Here is a 27,722-nt window from a genome sequence, read left to right on the forward strand (position 1 = left end):
CTGTCCTCCAGACTATATAGATTGAGTTCATTAAGTCTTTCCTGATACGTTTTATGCTTAAGACATTCCACCACTTTTGTAGCACGTCTTTGGACCCGTTCAATTCTATCAATATATTTTTGTAGGTGAGGTCTCCAGAACTGAACACAGTATTCCAAATATGGTCTCACCAGCACTCTATGCAGCGGGATCACAATCTCCCTCTTCCTGCTTGTTATACCTCTAGCTATGCAGCCAAGCATTCTACTTCTAATAGAGTAGAGTAGAGTAGAGTAGAGTAGAGTAGAGTAGAGTAGAGTAGAATAGAATAGAATAGAATAGAATGAATTGGAAGAGACCTTGGAGATCTTCTAGTCCAACCCCCTGCTTGGGCAGGAAACCCTACACTACACTACATCTCTTCTTTAAATCTTTCAGTTTGGTTTTTGGTATGTTGTATCCCTATGTCAAGGGTGGGTTCGAACTTAATTGTTGCCGGTTTGCTTCTTCCCACACTGCGCAGGCATACCTTGTGGGCGCACGCACATGCTTTGCTTGCATGCACATGTGCATTGCCAAATAAAAATAAAAATAAAAAATAAAAAATAAAAAATAAAAAATAAATAAAAAATAAAAAATAAAAAATAAAAAATAAATAAAAAATAAAAAATAAAAAATAAAAAATAAAAAATAAAAAATAAAAAATAAAAAATAAAAAATAAAAAATAAAAAATAAAAAAGAAAAAAGAAAAAAGAAAAAAGAAAAAAGAAAAAAGAAAAAAGAAAAAAGAAAAAAGAAAAAAGAAAAAAGAAAAAAGAAAAAAGAAAAAAGAAAAAAGAAAAAAGAAAAAAGAAAAAAGAAAAAAGAAAAAAGAAAAGAAATAAGAAATAAGAAATAAGAAATAAGAAATAAGAAATAAGAAATAAGAAATAAGAAATAAGAAATAAGAAATAAGAAATAAGAAATAAGAAATAAGAAATAAAAAATAAAAAATAAAAAATAAAAAATAAAAAATAAATAAAAAATAAAAAATAAAAAATAAATAAAAAATAAAAAATAAAAAATAAAAAATAAAAAATAAATAAAAAATAAAAAATAAAAAATAAAAAATAAATAAAAAATAAAAAATAAAAAATAAAAAATAAAAAATAAAAAAGAAAAAAGAAAAAAGAAAAAAGAAAAAAGAAAAAAGAAAAAAGAAAAAAGAAAAAAGAAAAAAGAAAAAAGAAAAAAGAAAAAAGAAAAAAGAAAAAAGAAAAAAGAAAAAAGAAAAAAGAAAAAAGAAAAAAGAAAAGAAATAAGAAATAAGAAATAAGAAATAAGAAATAAGAAATAAGAAATAAGAAATAAGAAATAAGAAATAAGAAATAAGAAATAAGAAATAAGAAATAAGAAATAAGAAATAAGAAATAAAAAATAAAAAATAAAAAATAAAAAATAAAAAATAAAAAATAAAAAATAAAAAATAAAAAATAAAAAATAAAAAATAAAAAATAAAAAATAAAAAATAAAAAATAAAAAATAAGCTGAAAACAAGATGACAACTGCATGTACAATGCTGGAAACTTGGCTTTTGCGCATGCTCAGAAGAATTTTTTTAAAAAAATCAAAAAAAGGGGAAATTTTCTCTAAAAGCCAAAAACATGCACCTCGTGCACAGTTCCAAGAAACCTGGCTTCTGTACATGCTCAGAAGAAGAAAAAATCAAAATTTACAGGACCATCTCTTGCCACACACCTCCCAGAGACCTAGAAAAGCACACAGAGTTGGCCTCCTCAAGGTCCCGTCAGCCAAGCAATGCAGGCTAAGGGGGACCGCTGGAAAGGGCCTTTTCTGTGGCTGCCCCGGCTCTATGGAATCAACTCCCACCTGATGTCCGTGCTGCTTCCACTCTACTGGTCTTCCGAAAGCCATGAAGATCTGGCTTTGTCGACAGGCCTGGGGGCCATGAACCAACCCCAACAATGGCCAAATTGTATAAATGTTTAGTATGCATGTTGGGTTAGTTTATTATGTTTATTAGGGTGATTAATTAATGGTTTTATAACTTAGTTTAATATTTGACTTCTTTTTATTGTCTTGTACTTTATATTGTTGTAAGTCGCCCTGAGTCCTTTGGGATTGGGCAGCATAGAAGTCGAATAAATAAATAATAACAATAACAACAACAATATAATGATAATGATAATGATGATGATGATGATGATAATGATAATGATAATGATAATGATAATGATAATGATAATGATAATGATAATGATAATGATAATGATAATGATAACAACAATAATAATAATAATCGACATCGCAATCCCAGGAGACAGCAGAATTGAGGAGAAGCAGCTAGAGAAATTAGTGAAATACGAAGATCAAAAAATCGAGCTGCAACGACTCTGGCATAAGCCAGTGAAAGTGGTCCCAGTGGGACTTGGCACGCTGGGCGCAGTGCCAAAGGATCTCAGCGGACATTTGAAAACCATCGGAATTGACAAAACTCCATCTGTCAATTGCAAAAGGCCGCTTTACTCGGATCGGCAAACATAATTCGCCGCTACATCACGCAGTCCTAGGTGCTTGGGAAGCGCCCGACTGGTGATGAAATACGAAATCCAGCATAGTGATCTCGTTTGCTTTGTTGTACTGACATAATAATAATAATAATAATAATAATAATAATAATAATAATAATAATAATGCAAAAAAGGAGCAATTTTTTTAAAAAATATTAAAATCAGATGACGACGGCCACAAATTGGCACCGACTGAACCGAGTTGGTGATATCATTATGATGTCACCCAGAGGGTCCACACAGATTTGGGCACTGGGATGAAATACCCCTGGCCTGTGTGAGATAAAGCAACTTTGCATCCTTCCTCGCACATCTTTCTAGTTTAGGTATTAAGTATTCAGAAATTTTTGCTGATTTTACAAGCCTCTGGAGCTATCCTCCAACTGCTGATTAAGACACAGGGGAAACATAGTTTGCTCACATTAGAGAAACATCTTTCAGCTGTGGCGAGGGGGGCGTTTGCCCAGGTTCGCCTGGTGCACCAGTTGTGGCCCTATTTGGATCGGGAGTCACTGCTCACAGTCACTCATGCCCTCATCACCTCGAGGCTCGACTACTGTAACGCTCTCTACATGGGGCTACCTTTGAAGAGTGTTCGGAAACTTCAGATCGTGCAGAATGCAGTTGCGAGAGCAATCATGGGCTTTCCCAAATATGCCCATGTTACACCAACACTCCGCAGTCTGCATTGGTTGCCGATCAGTTTCCGGTCACAATTCAAAGTGTTGGTTATGACCTATAAAGCCCTTCATGGCACCGGGCCAGGTTATCTCCGGGACTGCCTTCTGCCACACGAATCCCAGCAACCGGTTAGGTCACACAGAGTGGGCCTTCTCCTGGTCCCGTCAACTAAACAATGTCATTTGGCGGGACCCAGGGGAAGAGCCTTGTCTGTGGCGGCCCCGGCCCTCTGGAACCAACTCCCCCCAGAGATTAGAATAGCCCCCACCCTTCTTGCCTTTCATAAGCTTCTTAAAACCCACCTCTGTCATCAGGCATGGGGGAACTGAGATATTCTTTCCCCCTAGGCTTCTACAATTTATGTATGGTATGTTTGTATGTATGATTGGTTTTAAAATAAGGGTTTTTAGCTGCTTTAGTATTGGATTGTCGCATGTTGTTTTTACCACTGTTGTTAGCCGCCCTGAGTCTACGGAGAGGGGCGGCATACAAATCCAATAAATAAATAAATAAATAAATAAGTAAGTAAGTAAGTAAGTAAGTAAGTAAGTAAGTAAGTAAGTAAATAAATAAGTAAATAAGTAAATAAGTAAATAAATAAATAAATAAGTAAATAAGTAAATAAGTAAATAAGTAAGTAAATAAATAAATAAGTAAGTAAGTAAGTAAATAAGTAAGTAAGTAAGTAAATAAATAAGTAAGTAAGTAAGTAAATAAGTAAATAAATAAATAAATAAATAAATAAGTAAATAAATAAGTAAATAAATAAATAAATAAATAAATAAATAAATAAATAAATAAATAAATAAATAAATAAATAAATAAATAAATAAAATAGTTATCATCACGTCAATTTTTCAATGGTTATCTTCATTAATCTATTTTTCTAGCATCCATAAAGCATCGGAGAAGCATCAAGGGCTACAAACAAACCCTTCCCCAATGGAGCTGAGTTTCTCCTAAAGAAAAGCTCCAAGAGGCACTTTGTGTTTGAGATGGGGCGGCCCTGTAAACGTGATTAATTAATTAATAAATAACTAAACCCGATGCCCTTTCCAATTTTCTAAATGAAACCTCTAGCTTTGCTCAGGGGGATCGCTCGTGACGATCAATTATTAATTCCCCTGTAAGAAAAGGAATTAAGGAGAGAGTCGAGATGCGATCGCTAATCGTGACCTTCAGAGAGATCGCGAGAGATGTCTTGGATTTCCTAAATCTAATTCTCTCGAGTTGAAATGTTGCACGGGTTCAGTGGTGCGTGGAAAGGAGAAAAAAATGAAGAAATAGAGCTCAGGAACTCATTATTTTCTTTTCACACACACACACAAAAAATCGTTACTGCATTTGCTGGCAGGCCTAAGAAACGCCACTTACAGAGCCTCCAAGTTTCTTTGCATAACTTAAAAAAAAATGACAAGACACAGTCCAGGTGTTTTATTTTTTTTAATGAAAGATCATTAGTAATAAATTTGAGGGTTTTTTAAAAATAGTAATCACGGTCTCATTGGTGAAACATAGAAACATAGATGTCTGACGGCAGAAAAAGACCTCATGGTCCATCTAGTCTGCCCTTATACTATTTTCTGTATTTTATCTTAGGATGGATATATGTTTATCCCAGGCATGTTTAAATTCAGTTACTGTGGATTTATCTACCACGTCTGCTGGAAGTTTGTTCCAAGGATCTACTACTCTTTCAGTAAAATAATATTTTCTCATGTTGCTTTTGATCTTTCCCCCAACTAACTTCAGATTGTGTCCCCTTGTTCTTGTGTTCACTTTCCTATTAAAAACACTTCCCTCCTGAACCTTATTTAACCCTTTAACATATTTAAATGTTTCGATCATGTCCCCCCTTTTCCTTCTGTCCTCCAGACTATACAGATTGAGTTCATGAAGTCTTTCCTGATACGTTTTATGCTTAAGACATTCCACCATTCTTGTAGCCCGTCTTTGGACCCGTTCAATTTTGTCAATATCTTTTTGTAGGTGAGGTCTCCAGAACTGAACACAGTATTCCAAATGGGGTCTCACCAGTGCTCTATATAGCGGGATAGTGAACTTTGACCTTGGTGATTTGCTCGTAGACCCAAAAGTGCTTTTGGAAAAGCAATAGCATTTAGATTTATATCAGTGATGGGCTCCTACCGTCAGGTACCAGAAATCACGTAAAGGAACTAAGTCGATTTTTAGCTTCATTTCACCCTAACTTTTATTTTCTCTCCCTCTCCCTCTCCCTCTCTCTCCCCCTCTCTCTTCTGCATTACTATTACTATTAGTCTTCTCATTGTTGCTATCACCCCATCCTCCCACTTATGACACCATTGACTGTAACTTGTCGCTTGTATCCTTATAATTAATATTAATATTGATTGTTTCCTGATCGTTTATTTGTACGCTAGGACAATCATTAAGTGTGGTACCTCATGATTCTTGACAAATGTATCTTTTAAGTACACCGAGAGCATATGTACCAAAGACAAATTCCTTGTGTGTCCAATCACAGTTGGGCAATAAAGAATTCTATTCCATTCCATTCTATTCTATCTGTACTCGATCTCTACTCTATCTGTCTGTCTGTCTGTCTGTCTGTCTGTCTGTCTGTCTGTCTCTCTCTCTCTCTCTCTCTCTCTAATCTATCTATCTATCTATCTATCTCATCTACACACACTCCCTCTCTCCTCTATCTATCTAATCTATCTATCTATCTATCTATCTCATCTACACACACTCCCTCTCTCCTCTATCTATCTAATCTATCTATCTATCTATCTATCTATCTATCTCAACTACACACACTCACTCTCTCCTCTATCTATCTAATCTATCTATCTAATCTATCTATCTATCTATCATCTATCTAATCTATCTATCTATTTATCTATCTCATCTACACACACTCCCTCTCTCCTCTATCTAATCTATCTATCTATCTATCTATCTATCTATCTATCTATCTATCTATCTATCTATCTATCTATCTATCTATCTCATCTACACACACTCCCTCTCTCCTCTATCTAATCTATCTATCTATCTATCTATCTATCTATCTATCTATCTATCTATCTATCTATCTATCTATCTATCTATCTTGTCTGTCTGTCTGTCTGTCTGTCTGTCTGTCTATCAATCACAGAAGCATCCATGTTTTCCCACCTTCACACTTTAAACCCGGGTCCTGCAGAGCAAAAAGTTAAATACTGGTAGTGTTATTAATGTGCCCTCAGTGTAGGAAGATAAATTTGGTTTCTAAGCTGGTTTTTCCAGATGCAGCCAAAACTTTACAGCTATTCTTTATTTGCTCAAGAGCATCTTTTGGCAGTTTAGTGCGGGATCAGCAGAATCTGATTGCTGGTTGCTGCTAGAAGAGAAGGCCAGGCTGACATCATTCTCATTAAACAGGGTGGGGGAAAAACAAGCCTCATTTAATGACATGGGGGGAGATGAGCGGGAGGAGAAATCTGCAGGGCCAAAGTTCCTCTCTAGCTTTGGTATTTGGTATGGGGATGCCTTTGAAGAGTGTTCGGAGACTGCAAATAGTGCAAAATGCAGCCATGCGAGCTCTCTAGGAAATCTCCTGGGAGGAAACAAGGCCGGAAAAGGCAGAGAGAAGCCTCCGTGGGGCCTCTCTAGGAATCTCCTGGGAGGAAACAGGGCCAGAAAAGGCAGGGAGAAGCCTCCGTTGGGCCTCTCTAGGAATCTCCTGGGAGGAAACAGGGCCGGAAAAGTCAGGGAGAAGCCTTTGGGGGGTCTCTCTAGGAAATCTCCTGGGAGGAAACAGGGCTGAAAAAGGCAGGGAGAAGCCTCTGTGGGGCCTCTCTAGGAAATCTCCTGGGAGGAAACAGGGCTGGAAAAGGCAGGGAGAAGCCTCCGTGAAGCCTCTCTAGGAATCTCCTATTGTTTAAGATTTAAGGCAGTACAGTGGTACCTCTAACTACGAACGCCTCTACTTACGAACTTTTCTAGATAAGAACCGGGTGTTCAAGATTTTTTTTGCCTCTTCTCAAGAACCATTTTCCACCTACAAACACGAGCCTCTGAAACTGTAACCGGAAAAGGTAGGGAGAAGCCTCCGTGGAGCCTCTCTAGGAATCTCCTGGGAGGAAACAGGGCCGGAAAAGGTGGGGAGAAGCCTCCGTGGAGCCTCTCTAGGAATCTCCTGGGAGGAAACAGGGCCGGAAAAGGTGGGGAGAAGCCTCCGTGGAGCCTCTCTAGGAATCTCCTATTGTTTAATATTTAAGGCAGTACAGTGGTACCTCTACCTACGAATGCCTCTACTGACGAACTTTTCTAGATAAGAACCGGTGTTCAAGATTTTTTTGCCTCTTCTCAAGAACCATTTTCCACCTACAAACACGAGCCTCCAAAACTGTAACCGAAAAAGGCAGGGAGAAGCTTCCATGGGGCCTCTCTAGGAATCTCCTGGGAGGAAACAGGGCCTCTCCCCTCCCTGTGGTTTCCCCAATCACACGCATTATTTAGTTTTACATTGATTCCTATAGGAAAAATTTCTTCTTCTTACAAACTTTTCTACTTAAGAACCTGGTCACAGAATGAATTAAGTTCGTAAGTAGTGGTACCACTGTATAGTCTAATGTGGCAGGCTAATATCTCCAAGCAAATCTAGCTTTGGCTTGACACATAAATTAAAAACGACCAGTTTGAAAAACCACTGAGAGAGACAGACAAGTCACTGGGAATGATAAAAGGCAGCTTTCTAAATTCTGATTCCCAATCACCAGCCAGTTTTCTTACCAGCTCACTTTGCTAGTGAAAATATGCAACACTTTCGCATCTCCTAGCAGCTGGTCTACATAAGTTAGAGCCTCTGTATCGGAGGAGCTATTCATAGTTCATAAGTTAGAGCCTCTGTATCGGAGGAGCTATTCAAAGGACACAGTGGGAGACTATTAATAACTGGAGCTTATTTTCAATTCCCCTTTCCAGGTGATATATGACTTAAGCTTCCCCCATTAATTGATAACATCAGAGAAGATGCGTTTATGTCCTTGTGAGTCATTCCTCCTGCCTCCAAACAGCTTGGTTGGAAGCCTTCTCTAGTAATTGGCTCAGCTTGCCCAAAAATGACATGTTAAAGAGACAGTCCAGCGCAGCGAAGGTCTGCAAAATATTTTACTACCACACTGTGGGCATGACTTATTTTGGGGGTGTGGCTTGCTGGCCATGTGGCCAGGTGGGAGTGACTTGATGATCATGTGGCTTAAAGGTCATGTGACTGGCTTAAAGGTGGCCATCTTGACGTCACTCACATCAAGGGTTTGGGTTTCGGTTAGAGTGCCTGGCCTCTCCTCACTTCAAAGAGATACAATTTCCCTATCTATTAACTATTACTGAACATCCAAAATATTCAATTCAATTCAATTTATTAGATTTGTATGCAGTCCCTCTCCGAAGACTCGGGGCGACTCACAACAATAATAAAAACAGTATAATAATGGAACAAATCTAATAATAAAATTATGTTAAAAACCCCCAACAATTTAAAAACCATACAACACATACATACCAAACATAAAATATAAGAAAGCCTGGGGGAAATGTCTTAATTCCCCCATGCCTGGCGATATAGGTGGGTCTTGAGTAACTTGCGAAAGACAAGGAGGGTGGGGGCCGTTCTAATCTCTGGGGGGAGTTGATTCCAGAGGGCCAGGGCCACCACAGAGAAGGCTCTTCCCCTGGGGCCTGCCAAACAACATTGTTTGGTCAACAGGACCCGGAATAGGCCAATTCTGTGGGATTCGTGCGGTAGAAGGCAGTTCCGGAGGTATTCTGGTCCAATGCCAAAATATACTATTTAATTCCATGTACGTATGCCATATGTATTATTTTATTTATTATTTATTTATTTATTCGATTTTTATGCCGCCCTTCTCCTTAGACTCAGGTTTGCTTACAACATGTTAGCAATAGCACTTTTTAAACAGAGCCAGCATATTGCCCCCACAATCCGGGTCCTCATTTTACCCACCTCGGGAGGATGGAAGGCTGAGTCAACCTTGAGCCGGTGATGAGATTTGAACCGCTGACCTTCAGATCTACAGTCTGCTTCCGTGGCCTGCAGTACAGCACTCTACCTGCTGCGCCACCCTGGCTCAGATTTATTACACACATACACACAAAAATATACATTATCTACTATATAAACTGTATGCGTATGTACATACACACACACACGCACAGCTCTTCTAAAATTATACACATTCAACCTCATTTATTGCAATAGGAAAAACAGACCCAGAGCCCAGAAGGGAAAAAAAGAAAAAAAATTCAAAAGTTTTCTTTAAAAAAAAAATGTTTTAAATTATTTTTCAAAACAAGACAAACAACGTTAAACACTTAAGGAGCTACCATTGCTCCGCTTGTCGTAGAAGTCTAACTAATACAAAAATATAAAAACCCTAACTTGTCAGATCAATACAGAAATGTCACACGTGTACATTACATTCTTGTGAAATTTAACTCTATATTATTTATATTAATCATATTAATTAAATTTCTTTATCTATAAAATATCATATACTTATTCAAAAAGATAAAATATAAAAAATGCAGGAAAAGATAACACTTCTAACTTTATCATACTATGAACTATTTCACTCTATCTTATAAATCTTCAAATAGTTGTACATTCTTACTTAAAGTTCAAAATTTTTCTACTGGTTCTAGGTACCTGACCATACCTGTAGGGGCCCATCACTGGCAATGGAATGAGATAATTAAGTAGTATTTTTCAAGGACCCATTGCTCTTTTATTAAATTTGTTCATGAATGATCTTAATTTAAGGATAGGCAGTAAACAGTGGTCATGTTTGCAGGTGATACCTTAGCTATTAAAGATAAGGAAGTCCAGGGATGATTAGGAAAAGCTCCAGAATGCTCTTCTGGAAGGGAAGAATGCTACTTGTTCATAGCAATAGCCACCAAGAATGGATTTCAACTCAGTGCAAAGCAGGAAGGATGGATAGATATGCCCCCTCCAGCCTTTTATCTTAAACTTGCACATCTTCCAGGAAATTGAATACTTCAGTCCACTTCTCCAAGAGTAGGGTCACAGCAAATATTAATTTGGCAACCGCTTCCTAGACAGCTGACCTTGGAACCCAATTAAAAGTGAAAGACTAAATTAGACTTGACAGCCATAAACCTGGGAATCGGTTTGGAGCACAAGTTAAAGAGCCCAGCAGGTGATTCTAGAGAAAATGGGAGGACATCTTGAACTTGCAGCTTGTAAACACTAGGTAGCTGACCATAACAGATCAATTGGCAAGAAATACTCGCAAGGGAATCAGCTGCAGAGGTACAGGAGACACTGCATATCTATCTATCTATCTATCTATCTATCTATCTATCTATCTATCTATCTATCTATCTATATCTATCTATCTATCTATCTATCTATCTATCTATCTATCTATCTAAAAAATATGACTTTAGCAATCGAGTTGTCGAAGCGTGGAACTCATTACCGGACTCAGTAGTGTCAACCCCTAACCCCCAACATTTTTCCCTTAGACTATCCACGATTGACCTCTCCAGGTTCCTAAGAGGTCAGTAAGGGGCATACATAAGTGCACCAGTATGCCTTTTGTCTCCTGTCCAATTGTCTCTCCTTTATCTCATATATCTTTTCTTCCTTTCATATATCTTCTCCTCTATTTTTACATATTATCTTTATATATATTACTTCACGTCTATTCTCTTCCATATGTATTGTGTATTGGACAAATAAATAAAATAAAATAAATAAAAAAAATCTCTGTCTATCTATCTATCTCTATATCTATCTATCATCTATCTATCTATCTATCTATCTATCTATCTATTTCTATATCTATCTATCTATCTATCTATCTATCTATCTATCTATCTATCTATCTAACTAACTAACTAACTATCTAACTATCCATCCATCCATCCATCCATCCATCCATCCATCCATCCATCCATCCATCCATCCATCCATCCATCCATCCATCCATCTATCTATCTATCTATCTATCTATCTATCTATCTATCTATCTATCTATCTGCACATACTTGTCAGAAGTGATGTAGGGTAGGCTGTCCTGCTTAGGCTTTGCACTAGATCAGGGTCAGCAACCTACAGCTCTGAAGTCACATGTGGCTCTTTCAGCCCTCTGCTGGGGCTCCTTGTTGCTCAAAATATGCGTCACAACTGCCAATGTGCGACACCCACTGACACACAATTTTTAATTCACCTATATAATGCTAGTTTTGTGACCACTCAGGAAATAGTCAGGCCTGGTTCCCGGTGTTTTCTTTTCTGTGGGAAATGGGTCCAAATGGCTTTCTCAGTGTTTTAGGATGCTGATCCCTGGACTAGATGACCTACAAGATCCCTTCCAACTCTGTTTTTTTACAAGTTGTCACCCTGCTTTCCATTGCTATTGAAAATGCCCTACTTGTCATCTTCCAGGTTTTTTAGTTTTTAGTTCATTCATTTCTGCTCTTCTTTGTAACATTCAGTCTTCCTTTTATTCCTAAAGCCTTTAGTTTTATATGTCTTATTGTTCTATGACTCCTTGTTTTGGAGAATAGGGGATGGAGACAACCCATCTCTTATCTACCGGTATACCTATATGCAAAGCATCAACTTTCTACTCAAAACCCAAAACTTAACCAAAGCTTTATAGAAATATGTCCCATTTTAACCCTGGTCAAACCAACCAACTCTACATTCCTTCTATTACTTCTAACAATCATGGTCCTTAATTCAAGGGCCAAATCAGTGATAGGATTTGATCTCGCTTCAATTTTTCCTTTTTCCCCACCCCCAAAGACTTTATCAAAACTTTTGAGGTTATTTCTAAGTCCTGATCCAAACTCTTAACTCTTGTAGTTGAATAAAAAGTAAAAAGCACCATTGCATAAACAGGCACACTTGGGTTTCACTTACCAACACAAATACGCTTGTAAAACTAACCAGAACCGCTTCACCGGGAGTGAAAGATGGATGGTGTTGACATATCCTCTTTCAAACTACAGAGCGGAAACATTGGCTCAGACAAAGACGCCTGAAGGCACAGAGAACCCAAAACAATCCCCATCTGGATTTTCATTGCATGTGGCAATAACCTTGACAGAGAAGAAAGAGGTCATGTTTCAATTTAATTGCTTTCTTTTTATTATTATTAACTGATTCCCTCGAGTTTATGAAACACACTTGGGTGCTTATAAATAGTTCTTCCCTTTAAAAAAAAACCACCCAGGAAAAAAGTCAAGTTTTTTTCATCTTAATTTCCAAATGCACATGTGCATTTGTGCATCCATAAGTATTTCATGTGTAGATCTGTGCGCACCTATAGTATGTGTGACTTGGGTATGGAAAAGCTCAGTGAAGGAGGCCAGAACAATTCTTAGTTATTTGCTCTGTTCAAATTTAATGCAGTTATTTGCAGCTTGCAGTACGTTGTATAGTCTTACAGTCTCAAAGTTTTTATTTTTCTCTTTAATTTGTTCGCTCAAACCCAGGGTGATAAGAGGCTGGAAATTTTTGCTAAACACTTCCATAGGAAACATTCGAGAGAAAGAAAAAAAAATAAGTACATAGGAGCATGCTCCTTTAATATTTCTACACGGGAGCATATTCCTCCAATTTTACTATTGTGGTTAGCTCTGGCCCTGCTCCTGCCCCAAGGACTGTGGATGTGGGGGAGACATCCACATGCTGCAGGCCTGTTTTGCCCCCAGTGGAATCTGCTGATGAAGGCTCCTCTGACCAAGAAGACATGAGTGACAGGGAGGAGGAGAGTGTGGCAGACAGCTCAGAAGGAGATCAATTATCTAGCTCCTCCTTGGATTCAGAACAAGAGTTAATGATACAGCCACGGATGCGGAGAGCGATGCATAGGCAACAACAACTGAGAGATTATTATCAAAGAAAATGAGGCCACCTGTGGTTGGGTGGGGCTGTGGTAATTAGTGAGGCTGCTATAAATAGCAGCCTGTGGGTTTGGCCATTGTGGAGGATTATCTGATCGTTGTGTTTCGTGACTGCTTTACTGACTTTGACCTTTTGTGTGCTGATTTTTACTGACTTTGACCTTTTGTGTGCTGATTTTTCCCCTCTTTGAAACTAAACCAGAGCAAAGTGTGTTTCGCTTTGTGAAAGAAGAAGGACTGTGAATTGCCTCACAGCTGCAAGCTAAGTATCACAGAACTGATAAGGGACTTGTACAAATTACCAGTTTGTTTGGAGACGAGTGATCCAAAAGTATACCAAAAGAGGGCTTTGTTTAAGTGAATTTTCATTATAAAGAACATTGTTTTGAATTTTCAAACGTGTGTGTGTTTGAAATTTGTACCTGTGAATTTTCGGGAGGAGTCTACCAGAGAGCCCAACAGAACATTTACCAACCAAAAACCAATGATTTCCATACAAATGATTGACAGAGAAGAAAAAAGGAAGCTGGGATAACAAAACAAATTATATTTATTTTATTTATTTATTTTGTCAAACATGTACAAGATACAGTGGTACCTTTACTTACGAACTTAATTTGTTCCATGACCAGGTTCTTAAGGATAAAAGTTTGTAAGAAGAAGCAATTTTTCCCATAGGAATCAATGTAAAAGCAAATAATGTGTGTTATTGGGGAAACCACAGGGAAGGTGGAGGCCCTGTTTCATCCCAGGAGATTCCTAGAGAGGAATTCAATTCAATTCAATTCTGGGAGTTGAAGTCCAAATATCTTCAAGTTGCCAAGGTTGGGAAACACTGCACTACAGAATGGTAATGAGATGTAGGTTCCTGCTGGTTCGGACGGCTTTTTTGTTTAACTTTATATTTAATAGAAGTATTGACATACATAACAACATGCAAAAGAAATCAACTTTTTAGCCTTGCTTGTAAACACTCGTGCAAGCATATTCGGATGCCACAGCACTGGGTAAATTTGGCTTTTTTTTAAAGAAAGTGGCATCACATTTCACCTTGAGGAAAGTAGCGCTGTTAGAAGCCACTCATGCTGATAGAGTGGCTGGCTGGATTACCAGAGGTGTTTTGGCATTAAAAACTCATTAACCTCCACTATCAGCCAGTCCACAGGGCTTAATCCTAGAAACAGTCTGCTGGTACCAACATACTAATTAAAAAATAAAGTTGTGATCGCCCCCAACTTCCTAAATCTAAGTAAAATTTGTTTTTGCTTGAACATCTTAATTCATATCTGTGTACTGTAAAAAAAAGAATAGTGTTTTGATGATTAGACAGGATAGATTATAAGTGAACAGTGCAGTCAGGCGGTAGGGAAAGCAAGTAGGATGCTTGGCTGCATAGCTAGAGGTATAACAAGCAGGAAGAGGGAGATTGTGATCCCGCTATATAGAATGCTGGTGAGACCACATTTGGAATACTGTGTTCAGTTCTGGAGACCTCACCTACAAAAGGATATTGACAAAATTGAACGGGTCCAAAGACGGGCTACAAGAATGGTGGAAGGTCTTAAGCATAAAACTTATAAGGAAACACTTAATGAACTCAATCTGTATAGTCTGGAGGACAGAAGGAAAAGGGGGGACATGATCGAAACATTTAAATATATTAAAGGGTTAAATAAGGTCCAGGAGGGAAGTGTTTTTAATAGGAAAGTGAGCACAAGAACAAGGGGACACAATCTGAAGTTAGTTGGGGGAAAGATCAAAAGCAACATGAGAAAATATTATTTTACTGAAAGAGTAGTAGATCCTTGGAACAAACTTCCAGCAGACGTGGTAGATAAATCCACAGTAACTGAATTTAAACATGCCTGGGATAAACATATATCCATCCTAAGATAAAATACAGAAAATAGTATAAGGGCAGACTAGATGGACCATGAGGTCTTTTTCTGCCGTCAGACTTCTATGTTTCTATGTTTCTAAGTTTCCTTTTGGTAAATTTCATTAGATGTTCTGGTCCCAAGATTTCAAGGTCTCTCTGTCGAAAGGAGAACCTTTCAGATCAGATTAACAGAGTTGGAAGGGGTCTTGTAGGTCATCTAGTCCAACCCTCCAGCCAAGCAGGAGATCCTACTCCATTTCTGGCAGGTGTCAATCAAGCCTCTTCCTTGAAAGCTTCCAGGGATGGAGCTCTCACAACTTTTGCTGTTGGATTCCCAGCCATTGCAAATCATTTGGATATTTCATGTCTGCCAGCCTGGTTTTTCCAATAAGGAATATTTATCTACTGCAGTGGTACCTTGATGCTCAACTGCTTTGAAACCCATTGAATTTGGTACTCAACACATTTTGATGCTAAAATTTAATCTTGGCACTCATTGTTGGTTTTGGTGTGCAATGCACAATCTAGAACTTGTCGGGGTCAGCTGCCTTGTGACACTACTTTATTATTTATGGAAAGAAATTGTTTGCTACTCATTGTTTTTGGTACTCGCCATGCTAAAGTTGAGTACCTAGGTACCACTGTATAACTCTCCAATTCTGACTCTCAACTTTTCTAACATCTGTATAACACAACCAGTGAAGGGGTGCAAAATTATTTACTACCACACTGTGGGCATGGCTTATTTTGTGGGTGTGGCTTGCTAGCCATGTGACCAGGTGGGAGGGGCTTGATGATCATGTGACTGGGGGGTGGCTTAAAGGTTATGTGACTGGCTTAACGTCAGCTTGACGTCATTCATGTCAAGGGTTTGGGTTAGGGTTAGGGTACCTGCCCTCTCCTCACCTCAAAGAGATACAATTTCCCCATCTATTTACTATTACTGAACATCCAAAATATAGTATTTAATTCTATGTATATATACCATATGTGTACATTGTTCTGTCGGACTCTCTGGTAGACTCCTCCCAAAAATTCACAGGTACAAATTTCAGACACACACACGTTTGAAAATTCAAAACAATGTTCGTTATAATGAAAATTCACTTAAACCAAGCCCTCTTTTGGGATAGCAAAGAGCAGTGGTCTCCAAACAAACTGGTAATTTGTACAAGTCCCTTATCAGTCCTGTAATACTTAGCTTGCAGCTGTGAGGCAATTCACAGTCCTTCTTCTTTCACAAAGTGAAACACACTTTGCTCTGGTTTAGTTTCAAAGCGGGGAAATATCAGCACACAAAAGGTCAAAGTCAGCAAAGCAGTCACGAAACACAACGATCAGATAATCGTCCACAATGGCCAAACCCACAGGCTGCTCTTTATAGCAGCCTCACTAATTACCACAGCCCCACTCAACCACAGGTGGCCTCATTTTCTTTGATAATAATCTCTCAGTTGTTGTTGCCTATGCATCGCTCTCCGCATGCGTGGCTGTAACATTAACTCTTGTTCTGAATCCAAGGAGGAGCTAGATAATTGATCTCCTTCTGAGCTGTCTGCCACACTCTCCTCCTCCCTGTCACTCATGTCTTCTTGGTCAGAGGAGCCTTCATCATCAGATTCCACCGGGGGCAAAACAGGCCTGCAGCATGTGGATGTCTCCCCCACATCCACAGTCCTTGGGGCAGGAGCTGGGCCAGAGCTAACCACAACATGACTGTACCCATAAGTGCCCAACACTGAACCCAACACATTGATGTACCTTTGGAAACTGTTCTGTACAGGCAAGAATTCAGAGAATCTGGAAATATTGGAGTCTACCCACCTCAATAGATCTGTCCCCAATCCATCAATGACTCAAGTGAAAATTACATATGAGCGGTCAGAATTTCACTCACCAATCCAATTTCCTCCCCTCTTTTATATGCAAATATTCAAATTCTCATACAGGAACTTCTGAATGGAACTTTAATTCAGGCTCTGGATGGCACCATTCCCAGTGCAATCGTTGAGAAGGAAAATCAGGGATTGTTGTTTCACCACCAGTTGACATTAAAAGCACCGTAAAGACCATCAACCTGATTTATTGTTTGGGAAAAATTCCAGGGGTGTTTCCAGCTATTCATTCAAATGGGTTCTGTGTTGGAACGGCTTAGGACATTGGCTGGTTCCCCAGGAAGTCTTTTGGAGCAGAAACCTCAGCTGTCACTAGTATTTTCCTCCTGGGCTTCGCGCCATTAAACCTGGATGCTGCAAACGAGCATAGAAACAAAGAAACATAGAAGATTGACGGCAGAAAAAGACCTCATGGTCCATCTCGTCTGTCCTTATACTATTTCCTGTATTTTATCTTAGGATGGATATATGTTTATCCCAGGCATGTTTAAATTCAGTTACTGTGGATTTATCTACCACGTCTGCTGGAAGTTTGTTCCAAGAATCTACTACTCTTTCAGTAAAATCATATTTTCTCACATTGCTTCTGATCTTTCCCCTAACTAACCTCCAATTGTGCCCCCTTGTTCAGTCATTAAGTTTAGGGCTACCTGTATTATACAGAGTAAACAAACAGTGTATCAGGAGGAGGAAAAAGGACATAACGCAGAACTGCCAATACAATACTCAGATTGGGGAAAAGGAATCCTCAATCTGAGTATTGTATTGGCAGTTCTGTGTTAGCAAAACCTTCAGAAGAGAAGGATTTAGGGGTAGTGATTTCTGACAGTCTCAAAATGGCTGAGCAGTGTGGTCGGGCAGTAGGAAAAGCAAGTAGGATGCTTGGCTGCATAGCTAGAGGTATAACAAGCAGGAAGAGGGAGATTGTGATCCCGCTGTATAGAGCGCTGGTGAGACCCCATTTGGAATAGTGTTCGGTTCTGGAGACCTCACCTACAAAAAAATGTTGACAAAATTGAACGGGTCCAAAGACGGGCTACAAGAATGGTGGAAGGTCTTAAGCATAAAACGTATCAGGAAAGACTTAATGAACTCAATCTGTATAGTCTGGAGGACAGAAGGAAAAGGGGGGACATGATCGAAACATTTAAATATGTTAAAGGGTTAAATAAGGTTCAGGAGAGAAGTGTTTTTAATAGGAAAGTGACTCCTCCCAAAAATTCACAGATGCAAATTTCAGACACACACACGTTTGACAATTCAAAACAATGTTCTTTATACCGAAAATTCAAATAAACTAAGCAATCTTTTTGTATAGCAAAGAGCACTCATCTACAAACATAAGGGTAATTTGTACAAGTCCCTTATCAGTTCTGAGATACTTAGCTTGCAGCTGTGAGGCAATTCACAGTCCTTCTTTCACAAAGTGAAACACACTTTGCTCTGGTTAAGTTTTAAAGCGGGGGAAAAATCAGCACACAAAGGTCGAAATCAGCAAGGCAGGCACGAAACACAACGATCAGATAATCCTCCACAATGGCCAAACCCACAGGCTGCTATTTATAGCAGCCTTACTAATTACCACAGCCCCACCCAACCACAGGTGGCCTCATTTTCTTTGATTATAATCTCTCAGTTGTTGCTGCCTATGCATCGCTCTCCGCATGCGTGGCTGTATCATTAACTCTTGTTTTGAATCCAAGGAGGAGCTAGATAATTGATCTCCTTCTGAGCTGTCTGCCCCACTCTCCTCCTCCCTGTCACTCATGTCTTCTTGGTCAGAGGAGCCTTCATCAGCAGATTCCACCGGGAGCAAAACAGGCCTGCGGCATGTGGATGTCTCCCTCACATCCACAGTCCTTGGGGCAGGAGCCGGGCCAGAGCTAACCACAACATATATAAAAGGAGCTGCAGCCAAATGGAAGGATTCCCTGCTGCTTAATAAGGAAGCCCATTTTTTCTCTGAAAAGGGGAAATTTGTTTTTAAGGGGTGAAATTGTAGTTCCCGCATATTGTTCTCTGGGTATTTGAAGTCACTTGGCTGCTTTTTCTATCACTTCATAATCAGAGAAACACAAGAAGTTGGGGGTTGTTGTTTTTTATTTTTTAAATCAAAGTCGAGTATTCACACTTACTGCAAGATGATTAAATAGCAGCTGGGATGGTTAATGGACCTGAAACGGAAATTAGAAGTCGCTTCAAGAGTGTAAAATTGAAAGGGTGGTTGGTAATTAAGCGACTCTTATAAAACTCGAGAGACATTAAAACCTTGATGGGATCCACCAAATAGGATAGCAAAAATGTTCCCAAAGACCTCTCCATTATGTTGGAAATGTAAGAAGGAAATAGGGTCCTACTACCATCAATGGTGGATGTGTAGTAAAGTTAAGCTTTACTGGGAAATGATAGAAAGAATAATAAAAGAAATAGTAAAACAGGAGATAGAAATAACCCTGGAATTTTATTTACTGGGAATAACCAATCAGAAATATAAGAAAGAAATTTTGTGTTTAGTTATTCACATTTTGACCGCGGTCAGGATAATATATGCGCAAAATTGGAAAGGGGAAAATATCCCCAAAGAAGAGGAAGTTATTAAGAAAATATTAGATTGCACTGAAATGGATATGATGACAAGACGGTTAAAAGATCAAGAAGAAACAGAATTTTAGGAAATATGGAACAAAGTGTATATATGGATAAATAAGAAGAAATAATAAAAAGTTAAAACAAACAAACAAATAAATAAATAAGAGAATTGTATTAGTAGAGATATGATTTAAGTGTTATACTGTATTAGAATTAGTAGGGATAAGATTTTAGAATTATGTTAGAATTAGTTTATGCATGAAGACCTATTATAAAAAGTTAAACAAATTTCTTCTTTTCATTTATAATAATAAGTTGACTTTAAGTACTTTTTTTAAGTATTTTTTTTTCTGTATTGAAATTTTTACTTTTAGAATAAGCGGGGAAGATACAACCCCATTTCTATGTTAAATGTGTGTTTGTCAGTTTTGTCGATTTTATGAAAATTAATAAAATTTATTGGGAAAAAAAAACTTGGATGGGATGTGGAAATGCACAATGCAACAAAGAAACTTCCTGCAATGAAGAGAGAAATAGCCTCTCTTCCCATTGGAGGGGGCCAACGTTGGAAATGCAGCAGGATAATTCTTAAAAATCTGAGTCAAAACTTCCATTTCTTTGCAAGAGAAATGTGGCATAGCAGGCTCTGTGAAAAGCAACCCATTAGATTTGAAATAGAATTATTACGCTGTTCTGTCGGGCTCTCTGATAGGAGCCTCCCGAAAATTCAAGGATACAAATTTCAGACACACACACGTTTGAAAATTCAAAACAATGTTCTTTATCACAAAAGTCAAAATAAACTAAGCACTCTTTTTGTATTGCAAAGAGCATTCTTCCCAACACAACCAGGTAGTCTGTACAATTTCCATTAAGCAGTCATTAAGTACTTAGCTAGCAGCTGTGGAGAAACTTCACACCCCTTCTTCTTCCAACGAAGGGAGACACACACACACACACACTGCTCTGCTTTGGTTTCAAACGCGTGAAAAAGCAACGAAGTCCAGCACACAAGATTCCTGACGAAACTGCAACAGATATTCTTCCACAATGGCCAAACCCAGCTGCTGCTATTTATAGCAGCAGCCCTAATTACTGGAGCCCCACCCAAACACAGGTGGCCTCTCTTATTTCCTGTAATATGTTCTTAGTTGGTCTCTTCTACGCATAATTCTGCGCTTGGTGGGTCCAAAATGTCATCACCTGAAGCTATAGAAGATAAGGAAGATTGACTGCCTTGGCTGTGTGCCAAGCCCTCCTCTGCCGAGTCACTCCCACCTTCTTCTTCGTCCGAGGAAACTAAACTCTGATCTGATTCTGTCGGCAATAACACAGGCCTGTGACATGTTGAATTTTCCCCTGCATCGACCTCGCCATTCCCTGGGGCAGGAGCTGGGCCAGAGTCAACCACAACATATGCAAGACTTTTTTTTATTAGGAATAATTAGAGGACAGCACGAAAAGGCTAATTATTATTTAATAATTCACATACTAACTGCGGCTCGACTGGTGTTCGATCAAAAATGGAAAAAAGAAAATGTACCATCCAAGGATCTGGTAATTAGGAAAATACTAGAATGTGCAAAATGGAGTAAAATTACATCAGAGTTACCGAATAAACAGGAAAAAGAATACTATACTGTGTGGGGTAAATTTTATAATTGGATTGACAGTAAGAAAAGGAATAGGATAATTGCAAAGGAAAAAAAATTGAGAAAGCGAAGAAACAGAAATGTATTTGTAAATATGACTTTATGTCTGATGTCTATACTGCATATTTTTTATTTATTTATTTATTTTATTTATTCTTTGTCCAATACACAATACATATGGAAGAGAATAGACATTGGGTAGTATATATAAAGATAATATGTAATATAGAAGAGAAAGTATATGAGAGGAAGAAAATATATATGATATATGACATAAAGGAAAGACAATTGGACAGGGGACGAAATGCACAAAAGTGCACTTATGTACGCCCCTTACTGACCTCTTAGGAACTTGGAGAGGTCAATCGTGGATAGTCTAAGGGATAAATGTTGGGGGTTGACAATATTGAGTCCGGTAAAGAGTTCCATGCTTCAACAACTCGATTGTTAATGTCATGTTTTTTACAGTCAAGTTTAGAGCGGTTAATATTAAGTTTGAATCTGTTGTGTGCTCTTGTGTTGTTGCGGTTGAAGCTGAAGTAGTCCTTGACCGGAAGGACGTTGCAGCATATGATCTTGTGGGCAATACTTAAATCATGTTTTAGGCGCCGTAGTTCTAAACTTTCTAGACCCAGGATAGTTAGTCTATTTTCATAGGGTATTCTGTTTCGAGTGGAGGAGTGAAGGGTGAAATATCTTTGGACGTTTTCGAGGGTATTGATGTCCGAGATGTGGTATGGGTTCCAGACAGATGAGCTGTATTCGAGAATGGGTTTGGCATAGGTTTCGTAGGCTCTTGTCAGTAGTGCTTTTTATGTTGTTTGTCTTTTTTTGTTGTTCAAAAAACCTAAATAATAATTTTAAAAAAGATTTGGTTTTTAACAAACCATGGTTAACAACGCCCGGGGTATACCATCTGCATGTGAACCAGTTAGCTTTGCAAAAGGTTTGACATAAAATGTTGTCATTGCAGGATCACACATTTAAAAGGAAATAAAAGCAAAGCAAAAGCCAGCCTTAACAAGGATGCCATGCCAATTCCTAAGAATCAATTTTCCGGAATTTTGGTGAAGCTGCCTTCCTCCAGAAACTGAGCACCAAAGCCCAAATCCAGGGTAAGTCTCCTAACGGAGTGTTAAAGTGTGGACAGAGCAATGCTTGAAGTATCAAAGGCATGCACATAGAAATGGGATATTGCAGTGGATATGAGTAATTATCCAGTCAAACACAGAGATTGATTGATTGATTTGATTTATATTTATTTATTTAATTGTTCAATTGTTCAATTGTTCAATTGTTCAATTGTTCAATTGTTCAATTGTTCAATTGTTCAATTGTTCAATTGTTCAATTGTTCAATTGTTCAATTGTTCAATTGTTCAATTGTTCAATTGTTCAATTGTTCAATTGTTCAATTGTTCAATTGTTCAATTGTTCAGTTATTCAGTTATTCAGTTATTCAGTTATTCAGTTATTCAGTTATTCAGTTATTTAGTTATTTAGTTATTTAGTTATTTAGTTATTTAGTTATTTAGTTATTTAGTTATTTAGTTATTTAGTTATTTAGTTATTTAGTTATTTAGTTATTTCATTATTTAATTATTAGATTTGTATGCCGCCCCTCTCCGAAGACTCGGGATGGCTAACAACAATGAAAAGACAATGTAAAACAAATCTAATATTAAAAATAATCTTAAAAACCCCAATTTAAAGAACCACTCATACATACAAGCATACCATGTATAAATTCTATAAGCCTAGGGGGAAGGGAAATTTCAATTCCCCCATGCCTGACGACAGAGGTGGGTTTTAAGGAGCTTGCGAAAGGCAAGGAGGGTGGGGGCAACTCTGATATCTGGGGGGAGCTGGTTCCAGAGGGTCGGGGCCGCCACAGAGAAGGCTCTTCCCCTGGGTTCCGCCAAACGACACTGCTTAGTCGATGGGACCTGGAGAAGGCCAACTCTGTGGGAGCTAACCGGTCGCTGGGATTCGTGCGGCAGAAGGCGGTCCTGGAGATATTCTTGTCCGATGCCATGAAGGGCTTTATAGGTCATAACCAACACTTTGAATTGTGACCGGAAATTGATAGGCAACCAATGCAGACTGCGGAGTGTTGGTGTGACATGGGCATATTTAGGAAAGCCCATGATTGCTCTCGCAGCTGTATTCTGCACGATCTGAAGTTTATATTCTGCCTCTCTCCAAAGACTCGGGGCATCTTACAACATATAAAAGAACAGTAAAAGCATCCTAAATCCAAATTTAATTTAAACTAACTAATCTAAAATTCCAATTCATTAAGAACCCATCACTTAGAACTAAGGATGGTTGACCAGTGGAACAGCTTGCCTCCAGAAGTTGTGAATGCCCCAACACTGGAAGTTTTTAAGCAGATGTTGGATAACCATCAGTCTAAAGTAGTGTAGGGTTTCCCGCCTAAGCAGGGGGTTGGACTAGAAGACCTCTAAGGTCCCTTCCAACTCTTTTATTGTTGTTGTGGTGGTGGTGGTGGTTGTTGTTGTTGTTGTTGTTGTTGTTATTATTATTATTATTGTTATTATTATCGTTCAGTCAAACATACATTCCATTCATCAGCCAGGGCTAATGTCTAATGGTCCCAGGCCTGTTGGCACAGGTGGGTCTTTAGGCTCTTAGGGAGAAGTACGAATCTCTGGAGGGAGCTGATTCCAGACAGCCGGGGCCCCCACAGAGAAGACTCTTCCCAAAGGCCCTACCAGGCGACATTGTCTAGTTCAGTTATTTTCAACCTTTTTTGAGCGGTGGCACATTTTTTACATTTACAAAATCCTAGGGCACATCACCAACCAAAATGACACAAAATGACACTCTAAGACACTCTCCTCTCTTTTTCCACCCCTGTCCCCTCCCCACCCTTGTGTGTGTGTGTGTATACACACTCTTGAACCATTTCCAAAAACAGGTGAGGGCTGGGGGGGGGGGTTCTTATTCTTCGGGTGCTTTTTATCATATGCTTTAAATCAAGAGTCACTTCTCTCTCTCTTTTGTTTATCTCTCTTCCCTCTCATTCTCTGTCTCAATCATTTTCTCATTTCTCTTTTTTCCTCCCCTTTTTGCTCATTTCTTTCTCTCTCTCTCTCTCCATTCCTTTCCTTTTCTCTCTCTCTCTTGCTTTCTTTCTCTCTTTCTTTCTCTCTCTTTCTCTCTCTCTCTTTCTTTCTCTCTCACTCTTGCTTTCTCTCTCTTCCTCTCTTTTCTTTCTCCTGCTTTCTCTCTCTCTCTCACTCTCTCTCTCTTTCTCTCTCTCTTGCTTTCTTTCTCGCTCTCTTTCTCTCACTCACTCTCTCTCTGAGCAAAAAGTTGCGAGACCAGAACCTGAGCTTCCTTCTTCACGGCACACCTGACCATGTCTCGCGGCATACTAGTGTGCCACGGCACACTGCTTGAAAAACACTGGTCTAGTTGACGGGACCTGGAGAAGGCCGACTCTGTGGGACCTAACCAGTTGCTGGGACTGATGTGGCAGAAGGCGTTCCCACAAGTAATCTGGTCCAATGCCATGTAGGGTTTGATAGGTCATAACCAACACTTTGAATTGTGTTCGGAAGCCAATCCAAAGACAGGTTGCGTAGTGCTGGAGAGACATGGGCGTACCTGGGAAGGCCCATGACTGCTCGCGTGGCTGCATTCTGCATGATCTGTAGTTTCCGAATACTCTTCCAAGGTCGCCCCATGTAGAGAGCGTTGCAACCCGGTTTCATAAGGGAGGGGCTCCATTTCCTTGATCATTCTTGTGGCCCTTTTTGCACCTTTTCCAGTTCCAGTGGCCAGAACTGTACAAATGATATTGCAATAGGACAGAAGGGAAAAGGGGGGGGGGGGGACATGATCGAAACATTTAAATATGTTAAAGGGTTAAATAAGGTTCAGGAGGGAAGTGCTTTTAATGGGAAAGTGAACACAAGAACAAGGGGGCACATTTTGAGGTTAGTTGGGGGAAAGATCAGAAGCAACATGAGAAACAAATATTTTACTGAAATAGTAGTAGATGCTTGGAATAAACCTCCAGATGTGGTTGGTAAATCCACAGTGACTGAACTGAAAAATGCCTGGGATAAACATATATCCATCCTAAGATAAAATACAGTATAAGTATAAGGGCAGACTAGATGGACCACGAGGTCTTTTTCTGCCGTCAATCTTCTATGTTTCTATGTTTCTTCAATATTGTCACTTCCTGCAGGTAAAAAAATCATGGTAGCAGCAGGAATTAACCCTGATGTGGAGAGACACAAGCAATGGAAGGACCAACTCCCGAACCCGCCTTTGTCGATGTGGATAAAGGATTAACCTTGGCGTGCTTCGTCTTCCTCTGCCTTTTCCTCATCGTCATGATTATCCGCTGTGCCAAAGTGATCATGGACCCTTACAGTGCCATCCCAACCTCCACCTGGGAGGAACAGCACCTGGATGACTGACTAACCCAAGGGCTTGGGGGAAAAGCTGGCCTCCAAGCCCTCTGGATCTATGGACCGACCCATGGACTTGGCGCCAGAAAGCACAGATCAAGTGGCCACCTTATCAGGATGAAAGCACTAAACAGGATTCCTCTTCACACCAAGATGCTTCCAGCAATGGAGACGTTTTGAGAGCACATTGGTTACAGTTCTGCCTGCAGAACTACTTGAATTCTTCAATTTGTCCTTCTGATCTATTGCTACTCTCTCTCTCTTTCTTTTTCTCTTCCAGGTTTTCATGAGAGAGGAACTATGACGGTTCTATTACATCAAGTAGCACAAAATGCTCTTTAGATACTACAACTTAAGCTTTCCCTAGAGCAGTGTTTCCCAACCTTGGCAACTTGAAGAGATCTGAACTTCAACTCCCAGAATTCCCTAGTCAGTAAATGCTGGCTGGGAAATTCCGGGCGTTGATGTCCAGATCTCTTCAAGTTGCCAAGGTTGGGAAACACTGCCCTAGAGTAATCTGTACTTAGCAATGTTGGCTGCATTTGAATCCAGTGTGTACAGCTTTATCCAGACTGCTTAGCATTTGAGTAGGGCCTGGGGGGGTGTCATCCTTCCCCCATGTAGAGCAAAGGTTGCGTGGGGCACACACGCAAATAATGTTGGTGGGTTCATGTCGATTTAATATTTATGAGATTATATTAATTACATGCAGTTAGTATGCTTATTCTCTGTGTATCTTCCATAGAATTAAAGACTGGTAGCAATAATAGAAAACTTTCAAAGATTTACAGGTTCAGGTTATGTGCCTACGATTTAAGTCATTATTTACAGTGAAACCATAAAGGTTTCAGTCATTACTTCAAGTGAAAACATAAATATTTCAGTTGTCATTTCAAGTGAAACCATAAAGATTTCAGTTGTCATTTTAAGTGAAACCATAAAGGTTTTAGTTGTTATTTCAAGTGAAAATATAAAGATTTCTGTCATTATTTCACATGAAAACATAAAGATTTTAGTTGTTATTTCAAGTGAAACCATAAAGATTTCAGTTGTCATTTTAAGTGAAACCATAAAGATTTTAGTTGTTATTTCAAGTGAAAATATAAAGATTTCTGTCGTTATTTCACATGAAATCATAAAGATTTTAGTTGTTATTTCAAGTGAAACCATAAAGATTTCCGTTGTCATTTTAAGTGAAACCATAAAGATTTTAGTTGTTATTTCAAGTGAAAATATAAAGATTTCTGTCGTTATTTCACATGAAATCATAAAGATTTTAGTTGTTATTTCAAGTGAAACCATAAAGATTTCAGTTGTCATTTTAAGTGAAACCATAAAGATTTTAGTTGTTATTTCAAGTGAAAATATAAAGATTTCTGTCGTTATTTCACATGAAATCATAAAGATTTTAGTTGTTATTTCAAGTGAAACCATAAAGATTTCCGTTGTCATTTCAAGTGAAACCATAAAGATTTCCATTGTCATTTCGAGTGAAACCATAAAAAATTCCATTGTCATTTCAAATGAAACCATAAAGATTTCCATTGTCATTTCAAGCCGAATGATACTGCAAAATCCCCATTTCCTCCCGATCAGCTGGGACTTGGGAGGCAGAGAGTTGGGGGCGCAGCCAATCAGAGGTGATATTTACCGGTTCTCCAAACTACTCAAAACTTTCCGCTACTGGTTCTCCAGAACTGGTCAGAACCTGCCGAATCCCACCTCTGCCCTGGATAGGAAGTTTTGTTTTATTTATTGGGCATCATTAATTGGACATAATTCTTTATTTCTTTTTTTAAATAGTTTTTATTACAATTCTTTAAAAACACAACAGTTTAAAAACATTACCCCCCCCCCAAATTATTATTTCAAAATCATCCAAAAACAATTGGAAATGTGTATAAATACTTATTAAATTATAGAACGATAGGTTGGATATTGAAAGACAATATGATCAAACTGAAACAGAATATTATAAACTATGGGACAAAGACTATGATTGGTGGAATTTTAAAAATGGTATTAACAATTAATTATAATATAGAATGAAATAGTAAATAGTATTACTAATAACTTTTTTCCTTTTCCTTTTGTATAAGCAT

The 27,722-nt window shown here is 38.6% G+C and overlaps 2 protein-coding genes across 2 annotated transcripts in view; one reads left to right on the forward strand and one right to left on the reverse strand.

The window, feature by feature from the left end:
* LOC139173200 (cortexin domain-containing 1 protein) overlaps positions 1-26,505 on the forward strand; it is a 29,474-nt gene extending 2,969 nt beyond the window's left edge. The window contains exons 2-3 of the mRNA XM_070762810.1: positions 22,147-22,288; positions 25,395-26,505. Of these exons, the coding sequence (XP_070618911.1) occupies positions 25,450-25,629 (180 nt within the window). The 5' untranslated portion in view covers positions 22,147-22,288; positions 25,395-25,449 and the 3' untranslated portion in view covers positions 25,630-26,505. The remainder of the gene's footprint in view (positions 1-22,146; positions 22,289-25,394) is intronic.
* Positions 16,722-27,722, reverse strand: part of ANKDD1A (ankyrin repeat and death domain containing 1A) — a 350,194-nt gene continuing 339,193 nt past the window's right edge. The window contains exon 16 of the transcript XR_011559995.1: positions 16,722-16,738. The gene's annotated coding sequence lies outside the window, so the exon portion shown is untranslated. The remainder of the gene's footprint in view (positions 16,739-27,722) is intronic.

Source organism: Erythrolamprus reginae, chromosome 10 (genome assembly GCF_031021105.1).
Source record: "Erythrolamprus reginae isolate rEryReg1 chromosome 10, rEryReg1.hap1, whole genome shotgun sequence".
Taxonomy (NCBI): domain Eukaryota; kingdom Metazoa; phylum Chordata; class Lepidosauria; order Squamata; family Dipsadidae; genus Erythrolamprus; species Erythrolamprus reginae.